Raw genomic sequence first — 27,914 nt, 5'->3', positions numbered from 1 at the left:
TGTCCTTTGCACAGTTTGTGTCAACAGAATCTACAGTACATCATCACAAGTTCCATAAGGATATTGTGGGATCATCTGAAGATTTCTACAGTTCAAGGGCAATTGCTCAATATATCTGGCACCAGTATCCAAAGACCAGGTGGAGTGTCCTACAAAATCTCATTTGTGTTTTATTCCAATTACCGTCAACTGACTTGGACTGACCAATTGAAATCATGGACACACCTGACCTTTCCCAGAACACAACAGATCGGGCTCCTACTAAGGTTTCCTTCATCCCCAGTATTGGAAGACAGGCTGTCTATCAAGGTCATGGCCTTTTTAATCTGTACACCACAAAACAAATGTGCCAGCCTCCAACTTTTATTTAAAAACAGAGTCTAGATCACATTCACCATGTAGTGGACAGAAATTGGGCCCTACTGCCGAGTCTACTTTTCAAGCCAATGAACCACACATTAGACTGGATTGTTCTGATGAATGTCCTGGAGGCTTGAATCTGTATAATATTCATAAGACACATTTTAGCAAAAATCTGTCTGAAATCCATGAACAAGCATACTGTACCATTCTGATGTTATAGGCCACCTTACCTGTTCTTGTTCCCACAAACAGCATTGATGTTCCCTCTGTGTCTGAAACCTAGTAAAAGGAAACCTCAACTCAATAAAACAAAAAAGTGCTACCCTCGGGGTAATACAAATTCCTGTCAGCCATCTCCTTACCACATTGAGTATGATAGAAAATACTGCTGTATAAAGTGGGTATTGGGGGATTATTCATTAACATACCTCTGTACGGCTTTGTGTCTCTGGGAAAGTCCTCTCTGGAAAAGTACAAGAATCAACATTGAGACAAAAACTAATTTAGAACTCGATAACATACTGTCTGACAGGAGCATTGTCATGATTTTCAGAACATTATTGTGCATTTCATTTTCTTCATCTTGTACTGGTACTTCCTGTATGTAGCACTATTCTTGTGTGATCTGGTACTGGTACTTCCTGTATGTAGCGCTATTATTGTGTATTTAATTGTATTCATCTTGTACTGGTACTTCCTGTATGTAGCACTATTCTTGTGTGATCTGGTACTGGTACTTCCTGTATGTAGCTCTATTCTTGTGTATTTAATTGTACTCATCTTGTGTGCTTTAGTATTTATTTTAAGAATTTAGCAGACACTCTTTTCCAGAGCTACTTACACAGTACTGAGTGCCTACATTTTCCATACTGTTCCCCCATGGGAATTGAACCCACAACCCTAGCATTGCAAGCACCATGCTCTACCAACTGAGCAACACGGGAACTGTACTGGTACTCCCTGTATATAGCTACATTCTTGTGTATTTGATTTGAATCCTCTTGTTACTATTTTGTATTTATTTTTTAACTGCATCGTTTGGAAGGGCTCGTAAGCAAGCATTTCACGGTAAAGTCCGTTGTATTCGGTGCATGTGACAAATAAAATGTGATTTGATTCAGTGTTGGATGTTTCTCACTTGTTCATCTGGGCAATTAAAACAAGTGTACAATTCCCCCAAATAATCTCACCAGATATAGGACCTTTATTTTTTCTTCTAATAGCTACTGCCGTCACTGCTGATATCACAGCTAGTACCACCACCACCACCACCACAGCAGATATTATTACAGCCATGGAAAGGGAGGTCTGTGGTCCACATTCAGAGTCTGACTGATGAGTTCCAGGTTTAATTTGCTGAAGCTTCAAGGTATCACATCTATAATAAGAGAAATAGACCACTGGTAAATCAACAATTTAGTCATCTAACTTTCAGTTTTACATTATGAAAACTGTTCTCATATTGCAGTATTTGAAGGAAATAACCATTATACATGAGCCATACTTACTGTGTGTGTGTCTGGCAGGATGTAAATGATCCATCTGAATAGGTATCACCAGTACAGTCAGAACACACAGTATCTGTAGATGTTGTTCCTGCACCAACACAGGGTGAAACTCATTAAGGATCCTAACTTCAGATGTGCTTAACTCACGACTGCATAAATCATGTACTGATGTCAATGGAAGATTTGCATGAAGACATACCTGTGTGGCTGATGTATTGACCAGGTTTACAGCTGCTGTGTCTCTGGGCTGCTCTACAACCATCCTTAGTTGGGTCTAGACAGTAGAACCCCTCCAGTGTCCCACAGACAGTGTCTGATGAAGGTGTACATGACTGCTTTACCTTCAAACCAAATCCAGGGTCACAGTTTGTACACGGTACGCATGCCGTAAGACCATTGGGTTCATCAAGGAAAGTGGAGTCGGTACAGGGGACACAGGAAGTACTTGTAAATTCTGTACAGTGTTTATGTACCCGGTTTCCTGTGGGATAGAAGGTCAGTGTCATGGATTGATTGATATTGGAATTTATTTTCTTCATAATAATCCATATAGTATACAGAGCTGGTCCTTACCTGGAGAACACATAGGACAGCATTCAACACCTGTTCTGTACTCTGCTCTACCACATGCAATAGAGAGCTGAATGTTTAGAAGAAGTGTCAAAATGATAGCTAGGTTCATCTGTAAATAGAGAAAATGAACACATTACCACTGTTAAAAAATAGGGGGGGGGGGTCACAATTGATGAAGCAGGGTTGAAGAGAGTTTGGGGTTAAAGTAGAGATAAGACTGGAGGAGAGTTGCGATTGAGAGAAAGCATAGTTAAAGATTTCCATGTTTTGATTAATAAATGTTAGTGTAATTTACTTACTCAGATTATTATATTTCCTATTTGAAAAAATCAATTAGCCTTTGCAAGGCCATGTCCCCTGTTGGAAGATTTGACAATGTTCAAAGACCAAACAATTTTCAAAACAAGAATTTGACACAAATGTATAAACCCAGGATGACAATTGAGAACCAAGCAGCCATTTTGGTAAAGATTTAGGAAGTTATAGAAATGCATGTCTTAATGTCTACATTAGTTTTTGATAAGTAGCCTATATTCCATTAGACAAAATAATGAATAAGTATGCATTAATGTATGTGAATTAGCATGGACTTTTAACCTATGCGTTAAAGTCTTTTTTTGTTGTTGTACTAATTAGGGATGTGCGATATGTCGGCGAACATATTGGAATCGGCAGATATTAGCTGAAAATGCCAACATCGGTATTGGCTGATGTCTAGTTTAACGCCGATGTGCAAAACCGTCGTCAAAGCTGACGTGCATACCTATATAACGTAGGTACATGCCGTAATGACGCCACGTAACATTTTGCGCTACACGTGCAACACAGCATTCCTAACCTAGCCCACAATGTCTGCTGTGTAGATTGAGCAGTCAACAAGTCGTGCAGTCATTTGAAAGAGCAAGAATTTCAGCGAGACAACTCAAAAGGCGAATTCCATTAAAGCCAAGATAATGGAATTCATTGCACTTGGCAAGCAATCCGTTGTCTGTCGTGGGTGATGTTGGCTTTCGCCGACTGGTCGAGCACCGGTACACACTACCAAGTGCGCTATTTTTCAGATGTTGCCCTACCGGATTTAGACAGTAATAGCTTCGATACATACATACATACATACTATGGAATGCCTTTAGCACTGTCAACTCTGTACAAAAAAGTCTGCAAACAAGCAAACACCGGCCACGAACTATGTGTTTACAATACCGCGTAGGTAATAAAGCATCATTTGTTCGACTGCAACTTCTGGGGTAGCTAGCTTTAGCTTGGTACCTAGCTAGCACCAATACAACCAGGCTGAAAACAATGACCAGTAGAAACTGCAGTCATTTTCATTATTCTTAGCAATGATTTTCAGAATCTTTTTGAGTAAGTATTAGCTAGGTTGCCACTTGTTGTTCGACTATTGAATAGCTAGCCAGCTACTTAACCCTGTTGCCCAAAGCGAACGTTATAAGCAGCCAGCTAGCTTCATCTGGCTAGTGAGGCTCGACCGGACCAGGTTATGTGTTGTGTAGCTAGCCACAATAAGCATTAGGCACGATAGTGGAATTTGCGTTTTGCTTAAATAAAAGTATGTAATTGACAGTGATGAAAATGAATACAAATAGTAGAATTATGCCATACTTTTATTTTGAAGGCAAACCGCAAAGTCCACTATTGTGGCTAGCTTCACATGGATGGATCTGACCACCATTAATCAAATACAAACTGTGTTATAAATTAGGGTTATTTTAGATGACACCTAGCAGCTATATACACTGCTCAAAAAAATAAAGGGAACACTTAAACTACACAATGTAACTCCAAGTCAATCACACTTCTGTGAAATCAAACTGTCCACTTAGGAAGCAACACTGATTGACAATACATGTCACATGCTGTTGTGCAAATGGAATAGACAACAGGTGGAAATTATAGGCAATTAGCAAGACACCCCCAATAAAGGAGTGGTTCTGCAGGTGGTGACCACAGACCACTTCTCAGTTCCTATGCTTCCTGGCTGATGTTTTGGTCACTTTTGAATGCTGCCGGTGCTTTCACTCTACTGGTAGCATGAGACGGAGCCTTCAACCCACACAAGTGGCTCAGGTAGTGCAGCTCATCCAGGATGGCACATCAATGCGAGCTGTGGCAAGAAGGTTTGCTGTGTCTGTCAGTGTAGTGTCCAGAGCATGGAGGCGCTACCAGGAGACAGGCCAGTACATCAGGAGACGTGGAGGAGGCCGTAGGAGGGCAACAACCCAGCAGCAGGACCGCTACCTCCGCCTTTGTGCAAGGAGGAGCAGGAGGAGCACTGCCAGAGCCCTGCAAAATGACCTCCAGCAGGCCACAAATGTGCATGTGTCTGCTCAAACGGTCAGAAACAGACTCCATGAGGGTGGTATGAGGGCCCGACGTCCACAGGTGGGGGTTGTGCTTACAGCCCAACACCGTGCAGGACGTTTGGCATTTGCCAGAGAACACCAAGATTGGCAAATTCGCCACTGGCGCCCTGTGCTCTTCACAGATGAAAGCAGGTTCACACTGAGCACGTGACAGACGTGACAGAGTCTGGAGACGCCGTGGAGAATGTTCTGCTGCCTGCAACATCCTCCAGCATGACCGGTTTGGCAGTGGGTCAGTCATGGTGTGGGGTGGCATTTCTTTGGGGGGCCGCACAGCCCTCCATGTGCTCGCCAGATGTAGCCTGACTGCCATTAGGTACCGAGATGAGATCCTCAGACCCCTTGTGAGACCATATGCTGGTGCGGTTGGCCCTGGGTTCCTCCTAATGCAAGACAATGCTAGACCTCATGTGGCTGGAGTGTCAGCAGTTCCTGCAAGAGGAAGGCATTGATGCTATGGACTGGCCCGCCCGTTCCCCAGACCTGAATCCAATTGAGCACATCTGGGACATCATGTCTCGCTCCATCCACCAACGCCACGTTGCACCACAGACTGTCCAGGAGTTGGCGGATGCTTTAGTCCAGGTCTGGGAGGAGATCCCTCAGGAGACCATCCGCCACCTCATCAGGAGCATGCCCAGGCGTTGTAGGGAGGTTATACAGGCACGTGGAGGCCACACACACTACTGAGCCTCATTTTGACTTGTTTTAAGGACATTACATCAAAGTTGGATCAGCCTGTAGTGTGGTTTTCCACTTTAAGTTTGAGTGTGACTCCAAATCCAGACCTCCATGGGTTGATAAATTGGATTTCTATTGATTCATTTTGTGTGATTTTGTTGTCAGCACATTCAACTATGTAAAGAAAAAAGTATTTAATAAGATTATTTATTTCATTCAGATCTAGGATGTGTTATTTTAGTGTTCCCTTTATTTTTTTGAGCAGTGTAGTTAGCTAGCTATTGAAACAGATGTCGTTTTGCTATGTTTTTGGGGAAGAACATTGTTTGCTTCCTTGAGCTAGCTAGCTTTTATTTTTTTTGACCAGCACTTCTGGTGCGCGAAACAACTTCACCAGCATCATAGCATACGCATCTATGAATCGTTGTGACATGAAATACAAGTGATAGTGTAATCAAATCGTTATCTACTGGTCATTGTTTTATTTTTTGACACGCAAAGACCCAAACGGTGTTCCATAGAATTCCTGGTTGAGAATGAAACGACTGAACAAATGAACAACAAAACAGTACAGCAAGTAAGTGAAAGAAATAGGTTTTGATTATGTTTTACTGGTAATGGGGACATCGTAAACGCCAACAAAATAACCTTTTGGTCAGTCTGGTGTGTGTAACCTTTCTTCAACTAGGCAAGTCAGTTAAGAAGAAATTCTTATTTACAATGACTGTCTACCCCGGCCAACGCTGGGCCAATTGTGCGCCGCCTTATGGGACTCCCACTCACGGTTGAACCAGGGACTGTGGTGACGCCTCTTGCACTGAGATGCAGTGCCTGAGACCGCTGCGTCCGTGTGTGTTAACTATTTAACTGTATTAGAATGCTTATTAGGCCACAATTTATTTTTTTATAAATCGGTATCAGGTTATTTGGCAAGGAAAATATCGGATATCGGTCAAAAATGTCATATCGGTGCATCACTAGTACTGTCACTGTCCACACTTCAACAAAGAAATACTAAAATACAAGTCATTTCATACTTTGAAACATTTTATTGAATGTAAATATCCATTAATTCCTATGCAGGACTGCTTCCAATATACAGTGCATTCAGAAAGTATTCAAACCCCTTGACTTTTTCCTCATTTTGCTATGTTACAGCTAGTGATGCACCGATATGACATTTTTGGCTGATACTGATATCCAATATTTTTCTTGACAAAAAATAATACCGATAACTGCTATTTAACATTTTTGGGCCTTTTAAGCATTCTAGTACAGTTAAATTGTTACACATGGATGTAGCGGTCTGTGTTGTAAGGCACTGCATTTCAGTGCCAGAAGTGTCACTACAGTCCCTGGTTTGAATCCAGCATGCATCAAATCCGGCCGTGATTGGGAGTCCCATAGGGTGGAGCACAATTGGCCAAGCATCGTCCAGGCCGTCATAGTAAATAAGAATTTGTTCTTAACCGACTTACCTAGTTAAAGAAAGGTTACACACACCAGACTGACCAAAAAGTTATTTTGTTGGCGTTTACGATGTCCCCATTACCAGTAAAACATAATCAAAACGTATTTATTTCACTTACTTGCTGTACTGTTTTGTTGTTCATTTGTTCAGTCGTTTCATTCTCAACCAGGAATTCTATGGAACGCCGCTTGGGTTTTTGCGTGTCAAAAAAGAAACATGTCAAATAACACGACAATCTGTTTCTGTAGCTATAGTTAGCTAGGTGTCATTTAAAATAACCCTAATTTATAAGACAGTTCTTATTTGATTAATGGTCGGACCCATCTGTGAAGCTAGCCACAATAAGGATTAGCCACAATACTGGATGTTGCGGTTAGCCTTCAAAATAAAAGTATGGCATAATTCTACTATTTGTATTAATTTGCATCACTGTCAATTACATACTTTTATTTAAGGCAAAACTGCAAATTGCACTATTGTGCCTAATCCTTATTGTGGCTAGCTTCACAACACATAACCTGGTCCGGTCGAGCCTCACTAGCCAGATGAAGCTAGCTGGCTGCTTATAACATTAGCTTTGGGCAACAGGGTTAAGTAGCTGGCTAGCTATTTATTTTCATGAACTGAAGTTCAATTTCAATAATCGAACAACAAGTGGCAACCTAGCTAATACACACTTGGTAATGTATACCGGTGCTCGACCAGTCGGCGAAAGCCAACATCACCCACGACCGAGAACGGCTGATTGTCAAGGGCAATGAATTCCATTATCTTGGCTTCAATGGAATTCGCTTTTGAGTTGTCTCGCTGAAATTATCTTATGCTTTCAAAATGACTGTTCGACTTGTTGACTGCTCGATCCACACAGCAGACATTGTGGGCTAGGTTAGGAATGCTGTGTAAAATGTTGTGCAACGTGGCGTCATTACGTCATGTACCTACGTTATATAGGTATGCACGGTAGCTTTGATATCGGTTTTTAACGTCGGCGTTAAACTTGACATCAGGCTTATACCGATGTTGGCATTTTTAGCTAATATCGGTCGATTCCGATATGTTCACCGATATATCGTGCATCTCTAGTTACAGCCTTATTCCAAAAAATATTAAATAGTTTTTTTCACCACTCATCAATCTACACACACACAACACAACACCCCACAATGAGAAAGCAATAACAGGTTAGAATTTTTGCACATTTATAAAAAATAAAAATAATTATTACATTTACCTAAGTATTAAGACCCTTTACTCAGTTCTTTGTTGAAGCACCTTTGGCAGTGATTACAGCCTTGAGTCTTCTTGGGTATGATGCTGCAAGCTTGGCACACCTGCATTTGGGGAGGTTCTCCCATTCTTCTCTGCAGATCCTCTGAAGCTCTGTAAGGTTGGATGGGGAGCGTTGCTGCACAGCTATTTTCAGGTCTCTCCAGAGATGTTTGATCGGGTTCAAGTCCGGGCTCTGGCTGGGCCACTCAAGGATATTCAGAGACTTGTCCCAAAGCCACTCCTGCATTGTCTTAGCTGTGTGCTTAGGGTTGTTGTCCTGTTGGAAGGTGAACCTTCGCCCCAGTCTGAGGTCTTGAGTGCTCCGGAGCAGGTTTTCATCAAGGATCTCTCTATACTTTGCACTGTTCATCTCTGCCTCGATCCTGACAAGTCTCCCAGTCCCTGAAAAATATCCCCACAGCATGATGCTTGACATTCAGGCCAAAGAGTTCAATCTTGGTTACATCAGACCAGAGTCCTTCAGGTGCCTTTTGGCAAACTCCAAGCGGGCTGTCATGTGACTTTTACTGAGGCGTGGCTTCCGTCTGGCCACTCTACCATAAAGGCGTGATTGGTGGAGTCCTGCAGAGGTGGTTGTCCTTCTGGAAGGTTCTCCCATCTCCACAGAGGAACTCTGTCATCGGATTCTTGGTCACCTCCCTGACAAAGGCCCTTCTCCCCCGATGGCTCAGTTTGGCCGGGTGGCCAGCTCTAGGAAGAGTCTAGGTGTTTCCAAACTTCTTCCATTAAAGAATGATGGAGGCCACTGTGTTCTTGGGGATCTTCAATGCTGCAGACATTTTTGGGTACCCTTCCCCAGATCTGTGCCTTGACACAATCCTGTCTCTGAGCTCTACGGACAATTCCTTTGAACTCATGGCTTGGTTTTTGCACTGACATGCACTGTCAACTGTGGGAACTTATATACACAGGTGTGAGCCTTTCCAAATCGGGTCCAATCAATTGAATTTATCACAGGTGGACTCCAATCAAGTTGTATAAACATTTCAAGGATGATCAATGGAAACAGGATGCACCTAAGCTCAATTTTGAGTCTCATAGCAAAGGGTCTGAATACTTATGTAAATAAGATATTTCAGTTTTTATAAATGTGAAAACATTTATAAAAACCTGTTTTTGCTTTGTCATTATGGGGTATTGTGTGTAGATTGATGAGGAAAAACATTGATTTAATCAATTTTAGAATAAGGCTGTAACGTAACAAAATGTGGAAAAGGTGAAGGTCTGAACTTTCCGAATGCACTGTACATCATTGGTGTATACTCTGAGCATACTATCTGGTGCCATTTACTGCTGCAGTGTGAAATGATGCCAAGCTACTAAGCTTACAAAACCCAAACGTTTAACTTACTATCCATATCAAGCTTTGAAACTGCGCCATGGTTCTCCAATCCTCAACATCTCAGTGGAAGAAGGTCCACCACCCTGGAATCTTAGTTTTGAGCTAAGAACATCCCTGTTGTCCTCACCCTCATGTAGAACTTGAGTCACACACACACACACACACACACACACACACACACACACACACACACACACACACACACACACACACACAATTATTGGAAAAGTGTAATACCATACAATTTCAAAATATTTGCCATACAATATTTAACAAACATTAAATTAGAATGGATTATTTTTGGTTCAATGGAATTTTATAGTATATGGCAATTTTATTTTTCAGTGTTATGCGAACCAACATACTAAAACCTAAAGATGCTGTTCTCCAATTGCCAAGCAACCAAAATGCCTTCATCACACAGTGATTTGTAGTACAATGGGGGTGTCATGCTGGATGCTGATTACCGACTAAATGTATATTCTTCTGTTAAAGGGTAGGAAGCATGAGTTTTTACTCACCAATGTAACACAGTGTGGTCAAAGACTTAGTTGTAGTCACGATCTAGTTACCTATAAGTACAAACATAGTTATGTTTTGGGGTTATTATACACAGCACATGACCAAAGGTATATGGACACCTCATCGAACATCTCATTCCAAAATCATGGGCATTAATATGGATACAAAGACATTCTAGACAATTCTGTGTTTCCAACTTCATAGCAACAGTTTGGGGAAGGCGCTTTCCTGTTTCAGCATGACAATGCCCCCAAGCGAGGTCCGTACAGAAATGGTTTGTCGAGTTCGGTGTGGAAGAACTTGACTGGCCTGCAGATCCCTGACCTCAACCCCATCGGACACCTTTGGGATGAATTAGAACACCGACTGCGAGCCAGGCCTAATCGCCCAACCTCACTAATCCTCGTGGCTTAATGGAAGCAAGTCCCTGCAGCAATGTTCCAACATCTAGTGGAAAGCCTTCCCAGAAGAGTGGAGGCTGTTATAGCAGCAAAGGGGGGACCAACTCCATATTAATGCCCATGAGTTTGAAACAAGATGTTCGACAAACAGGTGTCCACATAATTTTGGTCATGTAGAGCATGTCACAGTGGTTTAAATGGTACAATGACTCTCAACAGCAGGGGTTCCCAAACTGTTTGACTCAGGCCCCCCTTCCAACATTGGGGAACATCCCGCGCCCCCCCATGTCTATTTCTATGGACACAAGCACTGTTCATGACACACACTGTTCACACCCCTCTTGTTGGTGGAGAGAATTTAGCAGGTTTAAAGCATATTTCCTGCAATTGTACAGATTTTGACACGGGGTGCAGAGAACAGTTTTGCTGTTTTTTAAAAAGGTAATGTTCTTGCAATTATATACACTTTGTCATGTCTAATGTGTATTCATGTGATCTTTGAGTGGATCAAACGTTACAACAACATCTATGGCTACAAAACCTAGCTAAAAAATGTATGCTGACATGGCTGGTTGATCTGGACATTTCTGACAAGTTGTAAATTGCTCTAAGTTAAGCAATGCCTGACAAGAGAAACTGAAGACGCCCCACCCAATTTCGAAATTGCACCTTCGGGATTATCATCGGATTTAAGTAATAACTCAATGTAAAAGTGAGATGTCACCTTGCTTTGGGAGATCTGATGTGTATACTAATGCAAAGTCATTTGTTACATGTTGTTACGGTTATGCTACTTAATGTTACCCTTTAAGCCCGTATCTAGCTAAAACATCGCTGACCAGCCTCCTTGTGTTTGCCTTTTCCTGTCTTGGCTGGACAGCGTCGTGTCCTTCAGGGCTAGCACTAACTAACGTAAAATAACACTTTAGCTAACAGTTCATTTTCGTGTTCGAAATTATATTTCAAAATACGATATTACACATATTTAATCGATAATGAATACACTTTTCCTACACATGTAACAGAGCAGTCTTACCTGTTAGATTAAGTCGGACTAGTTTATACTTTCCAGCGTTACTGCTATCTGGGATCCTTGGGACGTCCCTAACCCTTAAAGCTGCAGTATGAACCTTTTGGTCGACCAGAGCAAATGTGCATAGAAATTTGAGTTATAGATCTGTCATTCTCATTTAACTACTTTAGGGTCTCATCGGTTCTCTCCCCTTTAATATGTGATTCTTTCTGTTTTTATTCTTTATTTTGTTTAACAAGTGCCTGAAGCTGTTCTATATACGGTAGACCGATGTGGGCCAAAGACTACATTTTAGTATATGGACACCAAGTGGTATAGAATACAAGTATATAAACTTTATCCAAATGCAATGTAATAGACCAATTTATCTCCGGGCTTGACGTCTATCTTATTGAGAGATTCTTAAAGCTAGCATTATACACAAGCAAAGGTGCCCTACACTATGCTTTGACCTCTTTCTCCCCTCTCTCTCCAGATGAAATCTTGCGACTTGTGATGGCCGGCCGCCCAACAACCTGCCCGCTTGACCCTATCCCCTCCTCTCTTCTCCAGACCATTTCCGGAGACCTTCTCCCCTACCTCACCTCGCTCATCAACTCATCCTTGACCGCTGGCTACGTCCCTTCCGTCTTCAAGAGAGCGAGAGTTGCACCCCTTCTCAAAAAACCTACACTCGATCCCTCCGATGTCAACAACTACAGACCAGTATCCCTTCTTTCTTTTCTCTCCAAAACTCTTGAGCGTGCCGTCCTTGGCCATCTCTCTTGCTATCTCTCTCAGAATGACCTTCTTGATCCAAATCAGTCAGGTTTCAAGACTGGCCATTCAACTGAGACCGCTCTTCTCTGTGTCACGGAGGCTCTCCGCACTGCTAAAGCTAACTCTCTCTCCTCTGCTCTCATCCTTCTAGACCTATCTGCTGCCTTTGATACTGTGAACCATCAGATCCTCCTCTCCACCCTCTCCAAGTTGGGCATCTCCGGCGCGGCTCACTCTTGGATTGCGTCCTACCTGACAGGTCGCTCCTACCAGGTGGCGTGGCGAGAATCCGTCTCCGCACCACGTGCTCTCACCACTGGTGTCCCCCAGGGCTCAGTTCTAGGCCCTCTCCTATTCTCGCTATACACCAAGTCACTTGGCTCTGTCATATCCTCACATGGTCTCTCCTATCATTGTTACGCAGACAACACACAATTCATCTTCTCCTTTCCCCCTTCTGATAACCAGGTGGTGAATCGCATCTCTGCATGTCTGGCAGACATATCAGTGTGGATGACGGATCACCACCTCAAGCTGAACCTCGGCAAGACGGAGCTGCTCTTCCTCCGGGGAAGGACTGCCCGTTCCATGATCTCGCCATCACGGTTGACAACTCCATTGTGTCCTCCTCCCAGAGTGCTAAGAGCCTTGGCGTGACCCTGGACAACACCCTGTCGTTCTCAGCTAACATCAAGGCGGTGACCCGATCCTGTAGGTTCATACTCTACAACATTCGCAGAGTACGACCCTGCCTTACACAGGAAGCGGCGCAGGACCTAATCCAGGCACTTGTCATCTCCCGTCTGGATTACTGCAACTCGCTGCTGGCGGTGCTCCCTGCCTGTGCCATTAAACCCTTACAACTCATCCAGAACGCCGCAGCCCGTCTGGTGTTCAACCTTCCCAAGTTCTCTCACGTCACCCCGCTCCTCCGCACACTCCACTGGCTTCCAGTTGAAGCTCGCATCTGCTACAAGACCATGGTGCTTGCCTACGGAGCTGTGAGGGGAACAGCACCTCTGTACCTTCAGGCTCTGATCAGTCCCTACATCCAAAGAAGGGCACTGCGTTCATCCAGCTCTGGCCTGCTCGCCTCCCTACCTCTGCGGAAGCACAGTTCCCGCTCAGCCCAGTCAAAACTGTTCGCTGCTCTGGCACCCCAATGGTGGAACAAGCTCCCTCACGACGCCAGGACAGCGGAGTCAATCACCACCTTCCGGAGACACCTGAAACCCCACCTCTTTAAGGAATACCTGGGATAAGATAAAGTATTCCTTCTACCCACCCCACCCCCCTACCCCCACCCCCAAAATATATAGATGTACTATTGTAAAGTGGTTGTTCCACTGGATATCATAAGGTGAATGCACCAATTTGTAAGTCGCTCTGGATAAGAGCGTCTGCTAAATGACGTAAATGTAAATGTGCTAGGTCTGTCTTTATGTTATTAATTTGTAGTACTGTATCCTGTAACCACCAGAGTGTCTGCTTATTCAGTGGTCTCCAACTTCACCTCTGGAGCTCAGAAATGATGAAGATAACACTGAGACAGTGCTGCTCAGTTAGAGAGGAATTTGGTGCTGAAGTACAATAACACTTCACAAGTCCTAATGATTACCCAAGGTTCATTTGTATGCAGCGAGGGATGGAAGGTTTTATTAAAATGTAAATTTAAGGGATTTTTTTAGTTGCTCCTCCAGCTGTTCATTTGTATATTTTGACATGACAAAGTTGTGTATTTGTGGATCTACTGTATTGGTATTTACATAATTGTACTAACCACCGTTCACTGAGCTCTGTGTCACTGTAGCATTGTTATGTCACTGCTTGCTTTTGATTTTCATGTTAAGACACTGGATGTACCACTAACTGTAAAGGTGACAGCTCGATAAATGATATGGGGAGAGAAAGTCACCTCAGGAGCCACATGACACCTATGGATTCTTGGACTCTTCTGTAACTGGATAGTGTTTTATAGATCACTGCATTATTAGAACGTACTATAGATTCACCTCTGAACTTGGAACCTGTTTGCTGTATGACCAATGGTAGTGCCGTGAACATGTTACAATTATTCACGTGATTATTTTGACACTGTTATACTACTACATAATGTTGATTGTTACATGGTATTTATCAGTTTTATATGTTAAAATGGTGGGTTTGTTTTTAGAGAGAAGTGTTAATTAGAGCTGCTTTGTGGAAAATAAATACCATTGTTTTACAATAAGTTTAATTGTTAAAAAATGAAAATAAATTACATTTCATAAAAGCTCTTTTCAATGAATGTTTACATCATACCAGTTAAGAGGTGTTTTCTTTTCCAGCAAAAAAACCCCTCATTTTTTCGTTTATCAAGAGTGGCACTGGGGCTAAAACAATATCCTACATAGTGTGGGAGGACTGCATCTAAAAAGGCTGGAGACTCATAACTAATCGAAGAGCATGTATATGTCCTGACCAAAAGATGAGGAGTCAGTGGTATGGGTTCACTTGACGTTGCAGCCCAGAAAGATTCTCAGTAGACAGGGGGCATGGGATGTCTGGAACAATGACCCCATTATCAGTGTTTCCAGATAATCCTCCTGATAAAGCAAGTCCTCCACCTGCTGAATCTGGAATGCTCAAAATAAACAAATCTGTATTAGTGACGATACATTTAAAGGAAGATCTGTCAAGCCATTCACATCCCAGACTCACACCTCTCCATATTCTGGCTCAGACACAGGTGTTTGGAACATTCCAATATGCCACAGCTGATGAGGTGTCAGGTTCGCCTCAGTACTTAAAGGGTGATTATTCCAAGGTTTTTTAATTAATGCATGTGAGCCAGGTTCCATGTACAACAAGACAGGCAGAGAGGAAGAGAGAAAAATAATACAGAACAGTTTAATTACCTCTGGTTATGGACACTTTTGTCAGCAATAAAGCTTCCACGGCCTGTTCCTCGGACAGTGAACATACATCTGGCAATATCTACATTTTCATCCCCTTGATCAGCTCGCACTCTGAAAGTAAAGAAAATAGCTTATTTTTTGTAGATATGAAAACAATAACTGAGATATGACCGTTCAATCTAAAGCAGCAGATGTGATTTTCAGGATACGTCGATACAGCACAGAAAGCAATGTTCTGAGGTTTGAGGAGGAAGATGTCAAGGATTTTTATACAGAAAGTAACTCCTCACAAGATGTTACAATACATTAGTGGTTAAGGAGGAATATGCATTATACAAGTAATTATTTTGTTCATTCTCCTATATCAATATTTACCTTGAAGGGCATCCATTTCTGCCGACTCCATTCATAAAGTATCCAAAAGCAGTTGCTGCTTTGTTATTGGCCGCAGTGTCCAGATAGAACATCTATACAAGAGGTAGCCTACACTTAACACCAGACTGGTATTGTGGTTGTTCATTAGGGGATGGGAAATATGCAATATGCATACAAAATAATGTACTTACCTTCCTTGAAAATCCATCTATACCGCCAAAGATGACAATGTTGTATCTTGAAAAAAAAGCATTGGAATTAAAAGTGAAATGTTTAACCTATTAACCTGCTTTATGTATTACCAGTTGATGAAGAACAACTCCAATTTCATACATCATTGAACATTTGTCTACAAATAATTAAGAATAAAACAGTTTAACCAGTTATGGCTAGGGGGCAGTATTTTCACGGCCGGATAAAAAAACGTACCCGATTTAATCTGATTATTACTCCGGCCCAGAAACTAGAATATGCATATAATTATTAGCTTTGGATAGAAAACACTCCAAAGTTTCTAAAACTGTTTCAATGGTGTCTGTGAGTATAACAGAACTCATTTGGCAGGCCAAAACCTGAGAAGATTCTGTACAGGAAGTATCCTGTCTGACCATTTCTTGGCCTTCTTGATTATCTCTATCCAATACAGGGGATCTCTGCTGTTACGTGACACTTCCCACGGCTCCCATGGGCTCTCAGAAGGCGTCAAAAAGCTGAATCGTGGCTTTGCAGGCCCTGGTTGAAAAACAGTAGCGCGTTTGGATAGTGGCCGGTCACAGTACTATGAGACTGAGGCGCGTGCACGAGTCGACTCCATGTTTTTATTCTTTCGTCTTTGAACGAAAACCACCACTCCCGGTTTGAATATTATCGCTTTTTTACTAGAAAATGGCATAAAAATTGATTTTAAATAGCGGTTGACATGCTTCGAAGTACGGTAATGGAATATTTAGAATTTTTTTGTCACGAAATGCGTCGTGCGCGTGACCCTTATTTACACTTCGGATAGTGTCTTGAACGCACGAACAAAACGGCGCTATTTGGATATAACTATGGATTATATTGAACCAAACCAACATTTGTTATTGAAGTAGCAGTCCTGGGAGTGCATTCTGACGAAGAACACCAAAGGTAATCAAACTTTTCTAATAGTAAATCGGAGTTTGGTCAGGGCTAAACTTGGTGGGTGTCAAAATAGCTAGCCGTGATGGCTGGGCTATCTACTCAGAATATTGCAAAATGTGCTTTCACCGAAAAGCTATTTTAAAATCGGACACCTCGATTGCACAAAGGAGTGCTGTATCTATAATTCTTAAAATAATTGTTATGTTTTTTGTGAACGTTTATCGTGAGTAATTTAGTAAATTCACCAGAAGTGTTCGGTGGGAATGCTAGTTCTGAATGTCACATGCTAATGTAAAAAGCTGGTTTTTGATATAAATATGAACTTGATTTAACAAAACATGCATGTATTGTATAACATAATGTCCTAGGCGTGTCATCTGATGAAGATCATCAAAGGTTAGTGCTGCATTTAGCTGTGGTTTTGTTTTTTGTGACATTATATGCTAGCTTGAAAAATGGGTGTCTGATTATTTCTGGCTTGGTACTCTGCTGTCATAATCTAATGTTTTGCTTTCGCTGTAAAGCCTTTTTGAAATCGGACAGTGTGGTTAGATAAAGGAGAGTCTTGTCTTTAAAATGCTGTAAAATAGTCATATGTTTGAAAAATGGAAGTTTTTGTATTTTTGAGGAATTTGTAATTCGCGCCACGCCTATCATTGGATATTGGAGCAGGTGTTCCGCTAGCGGAACGTCTAGATGTAAGATTACATAACTTCTTAGATTTGATGGAGACATTATACATCTTAGTACCTTATCAATTTATGATTTGTATCAATTTGGACGAGAGACAGGGGAGCAGGAACAGAGTATCTTCGCCAAACAATGCAACAAAGCTGGATCATTCTGGCAATGATACCTGCACCATCTACACGCTGCAAAGACTCCCTAACTCTTCGCCATTGTACACGATGGCCCATTGCTTTGAGACTTCCTTTGACCATTCTAAAGCCCGCATGGGGTATCCTTGCCTTCATGGCCCTGACTTTCTGGTCTAACTCTTCATCTGACATATCAGAATAGCATTCCCTGACAGACATATTGTGTTCTTTCATCCTTCTGTAAATGGTCGACCTTGAAATGCCATGCATGTCAGCTAAGTTAGCCAGAGGAAAAGCAGTATCCAGCATACTTTGAAGGGTGTCACAAGTAATTTTTAGTTTTGACCGTCCTACATTCCCACTATAAGAATTTATAACAACTTCATTAAATAATGAAGGGACAACTTTATGTGTGAGATAGGTGCTGACAACTTCAATAAACTGTTGCAGACCATCTACCACCTCCGCGGGAACATCAATATAATTTACCCCAGCTCTAACAAACTGTAACTCGTGTGCACACAAACAGGAGATCAATCAATGGGTAATCTGCTGATGATAGATCTTAACCTATCCCTCAACCTGATCAATAGCTGTTGAGCCATTCTTCCCTGCAATGAAACAATATCCCAATTAGTTAATGTTATATGATTAACCTCTCTGGGCTAGGCGGGACGAATTCGTCCCACCTACGCAACAGCCAGTGTAATCCAGTGGCGCGATTTTCAAATACCTTAGAAATGCTATTACTTCAATTTCTCAAACATATGACTATTTTACAGCATTTTAAAGACAAGACTCTCGTTAATCTAACCGCACTGTCCGATTTCAAAAAGGCTTTACAACGAAAGCAAAACATTAGATTATGTCAGCAGAGTACCCAGCCAGAAATAATCAGACACCCATTTTTCAAGCTAGCATATAATGTCACAAAAACCCAGAAGACAGCTAAATGCAGCACTAACCTTTGATGATCTTCATCAGATGACACACCTAGGACATTATGTTATACAATACATGCATGTTTTGTTCAATCAAGTTCATATTTATATCAAAAACCAGCTTTTTACATTAGCATGTGACGTACAGAACTAGCATACCCCCGCAAACCTCCGGTGAATTTACTAAATTACTCACGATAAACGTTCACAAAAAACATAACAATTATTTTAAGAATTATAGATACAGCACTCCTTTGTGCAATCGAGGTGTCCGATTTTAAAATAGCTTTTCGGTGAAAGCACATTTTGCAATATTCTCAGTAGATAGCCCAGCCATCACGGCTAGCCATTTAAACACCGACCAAGTTTAGCCCTGACCAAACTCCGATTTACTATTACAAAAGTTTGATTACCTTTGTTGTCTTCGTCAGAATGCACTCCCAGGACTGCTACTTCAATAACAAATGTTGGTTTGGTCCAAAATAATCCATCGTTATATCCAAATAGCGGCGTTTTGTTCGTGCGTTCCAAGACACTATCCGAAGTGTAAATAAGGGTCACGAGCATGGCGCAATTCGTGACAAAAAAATTCTAAATATTCCATTACCGTACTTCGAAGCATGTCAACCGCTGTTTAAAATCCATTTTTATGCCATTTTTCTCGTAAAAAAGCGATAATATTCCGACCGGGAATCTGCGTTTAGGTAAACAGACAAAAGAAAACTAAGCATTTGGTCGACGCGGGCACGCGCCTGAGTCTCACAGTACTGTAACCAGCCACTACCCAAACGCACTACTTTTTTTCAGCCAGAGCCTGCAAAGCCACGATTCAGCTTTTTGCCGCCTTCTGAGAGCCCATGTGAGCCGTAGGAAGTGTCACGTAACAGCAGAGATCCTTTGTAATGGATAGAGATGACAAAGAAGGCCAAGAAATGGTCAGACAGGGTACTTACTTCCTGTACAGAATCTTCTCCGGTTTTGACCTGCCATTTGAGTTCTGTTATACTCAGAGACACCATTCAAACAGTTTTAGAAACTTTGGAGTGTTTTCTATCCGAAGCCAATAATTATATGCATATTCTAGTTACTGGGCAGGAGTAGTAACCAGATTAAATCGGGTACGTTTTTTATCCAGCCGTGTCAATACTGCGCCCTAGCCCTAACAGGTTAAAAACAATGCATATGATAACACTGAGTGAAAGTGTGTGTTTTAAAGTAGACCTATGTATCATTAGCTAATGGAAACGCAGTAATATTTTTCTGCAAAAAAAGTTAACCGTTACACTGTCATGAAATATGATAATATATCGACTATGAAACAAATATGACATGGCCTGCTTATGAGTTGCCCCAAAAAATGTTTAAACAAAACTCCAATTTAATTTCACTACCCTCCATTTTGGCTAGACTGCCCGCTTTGCTTGCAGTGGCTTTTTTTTGCTTTTGAAACTTTCTTGTTGTTAACCAAAAGCATTTAGCTACGATTGCCTGTTCTCACCAGAAACTAAAACAGGAAGCGCTCATGCTCAGGTCTATCCAATGCTGGTCTGACCAATCGGATTCCACGCTTCAAGATTGCTTTGATCACGTGGACTGGGATATGTTCCGGGCAGCCTCAGACAATAACATTGACGTATACGCTGACTCGGTGAGCGAGTTTATTTGCAAGTGCATCGGAGACGTTGTACCCACTGTGACTATTAAAACCTTCCCTAACCAGAAACCGTGGATTGATGGCAGCATTCACGCAAAACTTAAAGCGCGAACCACCGCTTTTAATCATGGAAAGGCGACGAAACATAACCGAATACAAACAGTGTAGTAATTCCCTCTGCAAGGCGATCAAACAAGCAAAGCGTCTGTTTAGAGACAAAGTAGAGACGCAATTCAACGGCTCAAACATGAGACGTATGTAGCAGGGTCTACAGACAATCACGGATTACAAAAAGAAAACCAGCCCCATCGCGGACATTGACGTCTTGCTCCCAGACAAATTAAACAACTTCGTTGCTCGCTTTGAGGACTACTGACACGGCCTACTACCAAAGCCTGTGGGCTCTCCTTCTCCGTGGCCAACATGAGTAAAACATTTAAACGTGTTAACCCTCGCAAAGCTGCTGGCCCAGACGGCATCCCTAGTTGCGTCCTCAGAGCATCCGCAGACCAGCTGGCTGGTGTGTTTACGGACAAATTCAATCAATCCCTGTCCCAGTCTGCTGTCCCCACATGCTTCAAGATGGCCACCATTGTTCCTGTTCCCAAGAAAGCTAAGGTAACTGAACGAAATTACTTTTGCCCCATTGCACTCACTTCTGTCATCATGAAGTGCTTTGAGAGACTAGTCAACGATCATATCAACTCCACCCTACCTGATACCCTAGACCCACTCCAATCTGCTTACCGCCCCAATAGGTCCACAGACGATGCAATCGCCATCACACTGCACACTGCCCTATCCCATCTAGACAAGAGGAATACCTATGTAAGAATACTGTTCATTGACTACAGCTCAGCATTTAACATCATAGTACCCTCCAAACTCGTCATTAAGCTTGAGACCCTGGGTCTCGACCCCGCTCTGTGCAACTGAGTCCTGGACTTTCTAACGGGCCGCCCCCAGGTGGTGAAGGTAGGAAACAAAATCTCCACCCCGCTGATCCTCAACAATGGGGCCCTGCAAAGGTGCGTTCTCAGCCCTCTCCTGTACTCCCTGTTCACCCATGACTGCGTGGCCATGCACGCCTCCAACTCAATCATCAAGTTTGCAGACGACGCTACAGGGATAGGCTCGATTACCAACAACGATGAGACAGCGTACAGGGAGAAGGTGAGGGCCCTCGGAGTGTGGTGTCAGGAAAATAACCTCTCACTCAAGGTCAACAAAACAAAGGAGATGATTGTGGACTTCAGGAAACAGCAGAGGGAGCACCCCCCCATCCACACCGACAGGACAGTAGTGGAGAAGGTGGAAAGTTTTAAGTTCCTTGGTGTACACATCACTGACAAACTGAAATGGTCCACCCACACAGACAGCGTGGTGAAGAAGGCGCAACATCGCCTCTTCAACCTCAGGAGGCTGAAGAAATTTGGCTTGTCACCTAAAACACTCACAAACTTTTACAGATGCATAATCGAGAGCATCCTGTCGGGCTGTATCACCACCTGGTACGGCAACTGCACCGCCCTCAACCGCAAGGCTCTCCAGAGGGTAGTGCAGTCTGCACAACACATCGCCGGAGGCAAACTCCAGGACACCTACAGCACCCGATGTCACAGGAAGGCCAAAAAGATAATCAAGGACAACAACCACCTGAGCCACTGCCTGTTCACCCCGCTATCATCCAGAAGGCAAGGTCAGTAGAGGTGCATCAAAGCTGGGACCGAAAAACTGAAAAACAGCTTCTATCTCACGGCCATCATCCTGTTAAACAGCCATCACGAACATAGAGAGGCAGCTGTCAACATACAGACTCAAATCTCTTGCCACTTTAATAAATGGATTTAATAAAGGTATCACTAGTCACTTGAAATAACGGCACTTTAATAATGTTTACATGTCCTACATTACTCATCTCATATGTATATATTGTATTCAATAAGAACTACTGCATCTTGCCTATGCCGCACGGCCATCGCTCATCCATATATTTATATGTACATACAGTGCCTTGCAAAAGTATTCAACCCCCTTGGTGTATTTCCAATTTTGTTGCATTACAACCTGCAATTTAAATGGAATGGACATATACAAAATATTCCAAATTGGTGAAGTGAAATGAAACAAATAACTTGCTTCAAAAAATTCTACAAAATTAAAAACTGAAAAGTAGTGCGTGCCTATGTATTCACCCCCTTTGCTATGAAGCCTCTATATAAGATCTGGTGCAACCAAATACCTTCAGAAGTCACATAATTAAATAAAGTACACCTGTGTGCAATCTAAGTGTCACATGATCTCATTACATATGCACCTGTTCTGAGAGGCCCCAGAGTCTGCAACACCACTAAGCAAGGGGCACCACCAAACAAGCGGCACCATGAAGACCAAGGAGCTCTCCAAATAGGTCAGGGACAAAGTTCTGGAGAAGTACAGATCAGGGTTGAGTTATAAAAAAATATCCCAAACTTTGAATATCTCATGGAGCACCATTAAATCCATTATTAAAAAATGGAAAGAATATGGTACCACAACAAACCTGCCAAGAGAGGGCTGCCACCAAAACTCACCAACCAGGCAAGGAGGGCATTAATCAAAGAGGAAACAAAGAGACCAATGATAACCCTGAAGGAGCTGCAAAGCTCCACAGCGGAGATTGGAGTATCTGTCCATAGGACCACTTTAAGCTGTACACTCCACAGAGCTGGGCTTTACTGAAGAGTGGTCAGAGAAAAGCCATTGCTTAAAGAAAAAAATAAGCAAACACATTTGGTGTTCGCCAAAAGGCATGTGGGAGACTCCCCAAACATTTCGAAGAAGGTACCCTGGTCATACGAGACAAAAATTTAGCTTTTTGTCCATCAAGGAAAACGCTATGTCTGGCGCAAACCCAACACCTCTCATCACCCCGAGAACACTATCCCCACAATAAAGCATGGTGGTGGCAGCATCATGCTGTGGGGATGTTTTTTGTCGGCAGGGACTAGGAAACTGGTCAGAATTGAAGGAATAATGGATGGCACTAAATACAGGGAAATTCTTGAGGGAAACCTGTTTCAGTCTTCCAGAGATTTGAGACTGGGACAGAGGTTCACTTTCCAGCAGGACAATGACACTAAGCATACTGTTAATGCAACACTCGAGTGGTTTCAGGGGAAACATTTAAATGTCTTGGAATGGCCGAGTCAAAGCCCAGACCCCAATCCAATTGAGAATCTGTGGTATGACTTAAAGATTGCTGTACATCAGCGGAACCCATCCAACTTGAAGGAGCTGGAGCAGTTTTGCCTTGAAGAATGGGCAAAATCCCTGTGGCTAGATGTGCCAAGCTTATAGAAACATACCCCAAGAGACTTGCAGCTGTAATTGCTGCAAAATAGGTGGCTCTACAAAGTATTGACTTTGGCGGGTGAATAGTTATGCACACTCAAGTTCTGTTTTTTGTCTTATTTCTTGTATTCTTCACAATAAAAAATATTTTGCATCTTCAAAGTGGTAGGCATGTTGCGTAAATCAGACGTTACAAACCCCCCCAAAATCTATTTTAATTCCAGGTTGTAAGGCAACAAAATAGGAAAAATACCAAGGGGGTGAATACTTCGCAAGACACTGCATTCTTATTCATCCCTTTACATTTGTGTGTATAAGGCAGTCGTTGTGAATTTGTGAATTTGCTAGATTACTTGTTAGATATTACTGCACTGTCAGAACTAGAAGCACAAGCATTTCGCTACACTCGCATTAACATATGTATGTGACCAATAACATTTGATTTGATCATGTACTGAACAGAAAATTGTGACCTTTGTCCAGTTGATAAGGTTTAATGGGTATACAGCCATATACTGATTACCACAGCAGTGCTATAACTTTAACAGTGGCATCTATCCCTCTGCCCTCATGGTTGACTAAAATTGAATCTAAAACTAAACTTGAATAGAAACAAAAAAGAAAGTAAAAACTTAACTTCAGGTTACAAGACTCTTCAAACTAAAACTGATACCAGATCAAACAGAGCACAACACACATCTATCATTACATATAAAACCTGTCAAACTAAAAGAAAACCAATGAAAAGCCAAAATAGTATAGAAAACAAATAGTTAAAATGAGGAGCTGAAGTAACCTTAGTCACCTCACATACTTTTCTGTGTGTTTCTTTGTATTGAAGGTGGACTTGATGGTGTGTCTGTCAGAGGAGGTCAGGAATTTGACGGAGTTGGAAAAGGAGGTGCAGGAGAAGAACCAGCAGATAGACCGGATAGAAGAGGAGCTCCACAGGCTGAGAGGCTAGCCCTGAGTGGGGTCCTGAACATGGAGGGTTCCTAGCCCTGTTGGACAGGGAAGCAACTCAATCTGAGACAGACACCAAGCCACACAGCATGAGGTTAACCCTTAGTTAACTTGGTCAGAGTTAAGAATTAATCATTTGTTAACATTTGAATAATATAGGTTGCATGTAATGTTATCGTCTGGTATAAGACCTAAAATGGATCTAATCTTGCATGGGGGCCTTGTCTGAGTCTTGGAACATGGCCACAAACACAGCGCTTCAGATATATAGAGAATGCTGTGGACAGTGAGGAGGAAGACAGAGTATCACTTACTGAACAGATGAGAAGTGGAGAGAACCAACCAACCACTGATGAGGGAGTTAGAGGAGGCCAGGAAGAATCATGTGATCTCTTCTGGTGTATTCACATGGAGATACAGTATCAAACACAGCTTAGAGCCTAAACTGTGGGAGGATGAGCCCCCAATCCTAAATCAACCCTTAGTCCCTTTCCCCTACCCCCTCATGCACTTGTGGAGATCTGAGAGGATTGAATAGCTGTGACAAACACTTTGAACAGGTGACACTCTTATTGTTTGTTATCCCAATCAATACTGTACTCTGCAGGTACAGTGAGTTCATTGTGTAGAACTCTGTCCATAAAGGAAGGAGAGCTGATCACTGCTAAAGGCCAGCAGAATGAGTTGAGACAGCAGCTGAGGACAGGTTAGTCCAGCTACAGACCATGTCCAGGAAGGTAGTGAAGGACAGGTTAGACCAGCTACAGACCATGTCCAGGAAGGTAGGGAAGGACAGGTTAGTCCAGCTACAGACCATGTCCAGGAAGATAGTGAAGCTCAGGTTAGTCCAGCTACAGACCATGTACAGGAAGGTAGTGAAGTACAGGTTTACCCAGCTACAGGCCATGTCCAGGAAGGTAGTGAAGGACAGGTTGGCCCAGCTGCAGGCCATGTCCAGGAAGGTAGTGAAGGACAGGTTTGCCCAGCTACAGGCCATGTCCAGGAAGGTAGTGAAGGACAGGTTTGCCCTGCTACAGGCCATGTCCATGAAGGTACAGTATGAACAGTAGGATCATGCATTGAGGGGGTAGATTTGTAGATGAGGCTATATGTGTGAATCAGACCTGGGTCATATATCTTTAAAAACTACAGCTGCTCATAAGTTAGCTTAACTGGCAGGTAGAGTTTGCACTTTTGGGACTATTCAGTTGTTTCCATTGTGTCTAAATAGAGCAGACACACTTTATTTTCAGTTCACCTGTTTACATGACGGTATGAGGAACTAACTCATGTTGTATGGAGGAGGAGAATGACACCCTGATGCAGGTTGCGACACACCTTTCCTGTTACTTCATCAGATAACTTTGTTTATACGCTACACTTCCTCTTAAAGAGACAAAGTTAGAAAGCCTGGCTCACGGTTAGGAAGCCTAAGTACTTGTGTCTGTGTAATGTACACTAGAATAGAATACAGCATATCTACCATGTGTGCTGTTGGAAACTTGCTGTGTTTGTGACTTACAATAAGAGCAAGAAGAAAGTGAAAGTTGAAGTCAAACTTGAAAAACCATCCTCTTTCTAACCACAGTGTTCCAACCCCTGCATCTCCAGTCTGAAACATGGTTACACCTCTTTCTGCTTGAGTCAGGTTTTTTGTGGTTCTTAGTGAGAAGCCTTGCAAAACACTTAATGATACCAAAATACATTATAGTGTGATGTAACTTTTGCTCATGGATGTCTAAGAAAATAGACTAGGGAAAGTGCATTGATGATGTCAAATAATGCTTCAATGAGAAACCTCAAAGATTGGCAAGTAATGTAAAATAAAGGGTTTAGATAATGTATCTCTAGCAACACAGGGCTTACATCTGGTCACGGGATAGGTTGTACTGCCCTCTAGTGTCATGTAGTTTTAACAGACATGAACTAAGTCTGTCAAGCCAATATCAATATAAACGTATTTCTCATTGATCCATTGACTCTGCCACCTCCCAGGCTTTTTGTCTTTGTGAGAAGTCTTACACAGAAAGGGTGTAGATCACCCCCTTAATTGGGGGAAATGGGCTCATGGTAACACCTGGAGTTGAATGTGTGGAATGGTATCAAATACAACACGTGGTTTCCATTTGTTTGATGCCATTCCATTTGCTCCGTTGCAGTCATTATTATGAACCGTCCTCCCCTCAGCAGCCTCCACTGGTGTAGATCATGTATCTCCAGCAACACAGGTCTGTATGTTACTCTGAACTGTGAAGGGAATCATTCAGTGATCATCATCAAAATGAAATATGATTTGATCGTTAGATCTTGTAGATGTTTGGAGGCTCAGAATCCCTGCTTCCATAGGAACAGTAGCTACTGGGGATCATAATAAACGTGTCTTCAATGAGAGATCCTGAAAGTGGTTGAGTCAAGTGAAGCGAGTCATAACAATCTTCCAACTGATCCTTTATTCTGACTGATGCCATAGAACGCTTGCTACAGCTCCAATCATATTATTTTCCAGAACCACAAGAGGATTGTCACAAATATAATCATATTATCAGTTGACTCTGTCCATTCTGTACAGCACTTTGAGATATCAGCTGATGTAAGAAGGGCTATATAAATACAATTTGATTTGATGTTCATATCACCATGTCAGCATGTGCTGGAATATAATATATCTGTTTTGGTGAGTCTGCACACTAGTGAGTCCATTGTAACAAAATAAGTTTATTATTTAGAAAGAGCAACATAGAAGGTAGAGCATAACAGATATTAACTAAGGCTAAACGGAAGAAAACCACATCTTACATCCGGTCACTGGATAGGTTGTACTGACCTCTAGTGTCAGTAGCATTAACAGATATTAACTAATGTCAATCCAATATAAATACAAGGTATTTGATCTACTGATTCTGTGATCCTCCAGATTGTAGTCCAGCTGCTGGAGGAAGTATCCCAAAGGAAAGAGGAAGCAGCTGAGGTTAAAGGTCAGACAAAGCAGCTCAGCCGGACACTGAAAGTGGGGAGAAGCCCAGGTTCTGAGGAGAGGCCCAAGTCTGCCAGGAGACCATTGACTCTCTGAACCTGCAGAGCAACAGCAGCCTAGTGGCCCTGGAGAAGATACAGACCAGGGTATGACTGACCTCTCTCCTCATTCATAGTCGTCTGGAGTAGATACAGACCAGGGTATGACTGACCTCTCTCCTCATTCATAGTAATCTGGAGTAGATACAGACCAGGGTATGACTGACCTCTCTCCTCATTCATAGTCGTCTGGAGTAGATACAGACCAGGGTATGACTGACCTCTCTCCTCATTCATAGTCATCCTTATCATGCTGTCACCGTAAGCAGTGATGTGGTCACCAGTGATGATGTGGTGGTCACCAGTGATGTGGTGGTCACCAGTGATGTGGTTATAAAAAGAACAGAAAGGCCTGGACACTGTATATGCTCCTTACTACCACATTTAATGACAATGTTTCAATCCTTTTTCA

The 27,914-nt window shown here is 42.4% G+C and overlaps 1 protein-coding gene and 1 long non-coding RNA gene across 3 annotated transcripts; both read right to left on the bottom strand.

Annotated features, from left to right (window-relative positions):
- Positions 1-404: 404 nt before the first annotated feature.
- On the bottom strand, positions 405-11,613 carry LOC123723894 (tumor necrosis factor receptor superfamily member 14-like). 2 transcript variants are annotated; one of them, XM_045696406.1, is made up of 9 exons: positions 10,134-10,319; positions 9,622-9,751; positions 2,445-2,553; positions 2,071-2,352; positions 1,872-1,959; positions 1,554-1,741; positions 792-826; positions 594-642; positions 405-499 (listed from the first exon to the last, which is right to left on the bottom strand). In XM_045696406.1, the coding sequence occupies exons 2-9, from the start codon at positions 9,649-9,651 to the stop codon at positions 459-461; spliced, it is 822 nt and encodes a 273-aa protein (XP_045552362.1). In that variant the 5' UTR covers positions 9,652-9,751; positions 10,134-10,319; the 3' UTR covers positions 405-458. The 2 variants fall into 2 exon arrangements, with proteins under 2 accessions (XP_045552362.1, XP_045552361.1); XM_045696405.1 differs by adding an exon at positions 11,572-11,613 and having other exon boundaries at positions 413-642; positions 10,134-10,184.
- A 2,992-nt stretch (positions 11,614-14,605) lies between these two features.
- LOC106578883 (uncharacterized) lies at positions 14,606-15,839 on the bottom strand. Its single transcript, XR_006759335.1, has 4 exons — positions 15,791-15,839; positions 15,600-15,691; positions 15,225-15,335; positions 14,606-14,942 (listed from the first exon to the last, which is right to left on the bottom strand). It is a non-coding gene; the product is annotated as an uncharacterized lncRNA (long non-coding RNA).
- Between the last annotated feature and the right edge of the window lie 12,075 nt (positions 15,840-27,914).

The sequence above is a fragment of the Salmo salar genome, chromosome ssa15, assembly GCF_905237065.1.
Source record: "Salmo salar chromosome ssa15, Ssal_v3.1, whole genome shotgun sequence".
Classification (NCBI taxonomy): domain Eukaryota; kingdom Metazoa; phylum Chordata; class Actinopteri; order Salmoniformes; family Salmonidae; genus Salmo; species Salmo salar.
The sequence above is the reverse complement of the archived record's forward strand: the minus strand, read 5'-3'. Positions and strand labels throughout refer to the sequence as shown.